The sequence below is a fragment of the Bison bison genome, unplaced genomic scaffold (assembly GCF_000754665.1).
Source record: "Bison bison bison isolate TAMUID 2011002044 unplaced genomic scaffold, Bison_UMD1.0 scf7180017864503, whole genome shotgun sequence".
NCBI classification, from domain to species: domain Eukaryota; kingdom Metazoa; phylum Chordata; class Mammalia; order Artiodactyla; family Bovidae; genus Bison; species Bison bison.
In genome coordinates, this window is record NW_011495061.1 from 304,862 (window position 1) to 309,451 (window position 4,590).

Consider the following 4,590-nt stretch of genomic DNA (forward strand, 5'->3'; position numbering starts at 1 on the left):
AGGCAGGGCAGACTGGACCTTCCGCAGCTCCAAGGCCGGCTTCGGTCGGCTGTGTTCTTGCAGGCGTCTCCACTGCTCTAAGCTCATCCCTTCGACCTCTGTGTCCCCCGGGGACTCCTCCGGCCCAGGAGCTCTGCCGCTGGCGTCTCCTGCAGGCTGCCCGGGGTCTGTGGGGTCAGCCCCGACGGGGGCCGCTGCCCCTCCCCCAGCGCCCCCTTCCCACGCACCCTCCCGGGCGTAGAACAGGACGTAGGCGCTCTGGCTCAGGGCAGCGGTCTCGTCACAGGCGGTCACCTTGGCATCGTCCATCTTATACCATTGGCCGTTGCCCGCTCGGACGTAACAGAAGTAGTGTCCTCGCTCACAGCTCCACCCGGAGTGCACCAGCACGGCATAGAGCACGTAGCCCAGTGGCCCTGCCTTCCGCTCAGACGTGTAGGGCTGCAGGTCCAAGCACTGGGGATAGCGCACCTCCTGAGCCCTTTTGGCCCCGCTCACCGGTGTGAACCGCTTCAGCACCAGCACCAGGACCTGGGAGGTGCTGTGCAAAGTCAACCTCTTGGTGGCAGGCACCTTCCGGAGACAGACGCCACAGTCATAGGCATTGTCCGCGTCCAGCTTCTCGGGCTTCACCAGCTCTCTCAGAGCTTGCTCCACACTCTGAGCCGCCGTGATATCCAGGCTGATGTCCAGATAAGGGTCGAACGTGTCCGAGACACCGAGGCAGCGGAGACACTGGATCTGAGACCTCCAGGTCCCGCCGAAGATCTGACGGATGACGCTGGTGTCCTCGGAGGCACGGCCCGACGGCTGGGATGCACTCAAGCACCCTTGCTGCATGGCATTCAGAGCGAACATCAGAAACTCGTGGGCATCTTCCTGCTGGTGTCTGTGGAAGCCCGCCAGCAGGTCCTTGCGGGGCCGGATCACCTCTCCCGCGTGAAGGAGGGCTCGGGTCACGTGAGCTCGCATGGCACAGAGCGTGCAGGCGCTGCGGGCCGGACAGAGGGTGGCGTGCTGCTGGGACACCATCCAGCTGGCCAGGGGCGGCGTGTGGCTCAGACACTGCAGCGCCGCATTCACGTAGCAGGTGTTCCCCAGGTTCTGAAGCCCAGCCCCCACCCCCCACGGCCCCTTCCAACTCAGGGCGCCTTTCTGGCCAGGCGTCAGCCCTGCTGACCCAGGAGCCAAGTCACCCCGCTGGGGACGCCCAAGCGCCGGCGACGGCCCCTCAGGCACAGAGGGTCCCCGAAGGGCATCCGCACCAGCGGCGCTGGGCCCACAACCTTGCCCTCCGGGGAAGACGTCGAAGGGAGACGGACACACACCTCCCCCGTGCTCAGAAGCAGCCCCCGGGGCTCTGCACACAAGGCCCACGAGGGTTTCCATCTCCTACCTGCAGCTGCACGCCGACGCCTCCTTCCCTCAGACGGTCCGGCTCCAGAAAAGGGCCTGGGCCCCGCCCCCTCGGGCCTTTGGGGGCTTCCCCACAGCCCCACCCCCGCACGTGCAGGCTCCTCATTGGCTGAGGCGGCCGAGGGCGTGCCCACTCCCACTCCCGCCATCCAACCACCCACACTTTTCTCGGGGAATTCCCCTTGACGAGGCCCCACACGCACTTCCGACCTGGCCCCCTGGACCAAAGGGCTCAGGATGCAAGTGATTCGGGGCATTGGGCCTTCCAGCCTTGCCCGCTAGAGATTCACTGCGGGGCTTCCAAGTTCAGCACACAAATGCCGGCTGCACAGGACTTCCGTGGGCTCCCCATTCACATCCTAACACACGTGTGGAAACATATGTCTGCCCACCGAACCTCTCCCCTTTAGGGGTCTCCCGACCCCAGACCCCTGCCTGAGGACAACCCCTCCCCGGACAACAATAAACCCTTGCCTCAACTTTGTGCTCCAGCGAGGTCCTCCCCAATTTCTATGCGTTCTCACTGAACACTCTTCTAGCGTTCAGGGTCCTAGCACCAAAAGATGCCAGCAGAGTGCCACATATGCTTTTCTCCCTTCAGGGCCGTTGCTCAAGACCCAAAGCGAGCTCATTTAGAAAGGCATAGGCTTCCTGCAACTTTGGATTCATTTCTTCCGCTGCTTTTCTCTCTCTCTGTTGCCTTTTCCCCCCCTTTTTTTCCTTTCTTTTTGTTTTTGTTTTGAGGGGTTCCCTTTCTTTCTTTCTTTTTTTTTTTTTTTTGATTTTGTGTTCATTTTATTTATTTTATTTTTATTCTCTTTTTCTATTTTAAATACACTCGTTGACTTATAGAGTCGACTTTCCAATTCAGGGGCTCAGCATGTGGAATCTAGTTCCCTCACTATATAGCGAAATTGGGCTCCTTAGGTCAGGAGCGTGGAGTCTTATCCAATGGGCCACCAGGCACATCCTTTTTGAAGTATTGGAAGTGTATTTCCTCATTTAATCTTCAAGATAATTTCCTGAGATATGTACTATTCTCTACATTTTACTGTTGAGCAAACTGAGGCCCAACTGGAGGCAGCAGAACCATTATTCAAACCCAGATCTTTCGACTATGGAGCCCATGAGCTTAGTCCATGAACTACACTGTCTCTAAATAGTTGACATATTTATTAGATTATTTAGAAGTTTGGAGACATTTCAAATTGGAATGATAAATTTTAAAATCGTAATTAACATGATATTAATCAAAATATATAATGTAAGATCTACTCTGAATTTGAATACGGTCATTTCATAAATTGGAGAAGTCAGTGGGAACCCACTCTAGTATTCTTGTCTGGAGAATACCGTGGCCAGGGGACCCTGGTGGGCTGCAGTCCATGGGGTTGCAGAGAGTCGTACATGAGTGAGTGACTAAGACACACACATTTCATAAACTGTATGATGAGTTTTAGGAGCCAGGAGATCCAGGAATCAACCCTATTCTTATCCTCCTTTCAATCTGACGGTGACAAAGTGAAAGTGAAAGTGTTAGTTGCTTAGTCATGTCTGACTCTTTGAGCCCATGGACTGTAGCCCCTGCAGGCTCCTCTGTCTGTGAAATTCTCCAGGCAAGAATACTGGAGCGGGATGCCATTCCCTTCTCCAGGGGATCTTCCTGACCCAGGGATGGAATCCAGGTCTCCTGCACTGCAGGCAGATTCTTTACCATGTGAGCCATGAAAAGTGAAAGTGAAGACGTTCAGTGGTGTCCGACTCTTTGCGACCCCATGGACTGTAGCCCACCAGGCTCCTCTGTCTGTGGGACTTTCCAGGCAAGTGTACTGGAGTGGGTTGCCATTTCCTTCTCCAGGGGATCTTCCCAACCCAGGGACTGAACCCAGGTTTTCTGCACTGCAGGCAGATGCTTTACCATCTGAGCCAGCCATGAAATGGTAACAAATTCTGCAAAGTGCTGTCTAGAAATGGCCACATGGGGGTGACAGTGAATAAACATTAGCACAGCCCTGACACAAAGCCAGCTCTCCTTGAGGTAAAACCCAGCTCATTCAATGTCTACAGATTATTTTTATAGACTATTACAATTATAACTTTTTTATCAAAAAACCCCAAATATTGGGAAACTGCTAAATTATTAATATGCTTTTTAAATTCTCAGATTGGTCTTAGAGCTAATGGATCATAATTGAATATATTCAGGTTTAATTAGGAAAACACTGTATTTATAGCCTATTTATTTTCAGAAAGAATTTGTGTCAAGCGCTGGAAGAGCAAGCGGTGGAGAGGAGAAACCCAATGTCCAAAGTCAGTAGTGGTGGCCTTAAGGAAATATCCCATGTCCAAGGTAAGAGAAACCCCAGTAAGACAGTAGGCTCTGAGAGAGGGCATCAGAGGGCAGACAGCCTGAAACCACAGCCATAGAAAACTAACCAATCTGATCACGTGGACCACAGCCTTGTCTAACTCAATGAAACTAAGCCATGCCATGTAGGGCCACCCAAGATGGACAGGTCTTGGTGAAGAGTTCTGACAAAATGTGGTCCACTGGAGAAGGGAATGGCAAACCACTTCAGTATTCTTGCCTTGAGAACCCCATGAACAGTATGAAAAGGCAAAAAGACAGGACACTGAAGATGAACTCCCCAGGTCGGTAGGTGCCCAATATGCTACTGGAGATCAGTGGAGAAATAAATCTCAAAAGAATGAAGGGATGGAGCCAAAGCAAAAACAGCACTCAGTTGTGGATGTGACGGGTGATGGAAGTAAAGTCCGATGCTGTAAAGAGCAGTATTGCATAGGAATCTGGAATGTCAGGTCCATGAATCAAGGCAAATTGGAAGTGGTCAAACAGGAGATGGCAAGAGTGAACGTCAACATTTTAGGAATCAGCGAACTGAAATGGACTGGAATGGGTGAATTTAACTCAGATGACCATTATATCTACTACTGCGGGCAGGAATCCCTCAGAAGAAATGGAGTAGCCATCATGGTTCACAAAAGAGTCCGAAATGCAGTACTTGGATGCAATCTCAAAAACGACAGAATGATCTCTGTTCATTTCCAAGGCAAACCATCCAATATCACAGTAATCCAAGTCTATGTCCCAACCAGTAACACTGAAGAAGCTGAAGTTGAACGGTTCTATGAAGACCTACAGGACCTTCTAGA

The 4,590-nt window shown here is 52.2% G+C and overlaps 1 protein-coding gene across 1 annotated transcript in view; it reads right to left on the reverse strand.

The window, feature by feature from the left end:
- Positions 1-1,607, reverse strand: part of LOC104980579 (ubiquitin carboxyl-terminal hydrolase 17-like protein 6) — a 2,308-nt gene extending 701 nt beyond the window's left edge. The window contains exon 1 of the mRNA XM_010829349.1: positions 10-1,607. Coding sequence (XP_010827651.1) covers positions 10-1,389 — 1,380 coding nt within the window. The 5' untranslated portion in view covers positions 1,390-1,607. The remainder of the gene's footprint in view (positions 1-9) is intronic.
- Between the last annotated feature and the right edge of the window lie 2,983 nt (positions 1,608-4,590).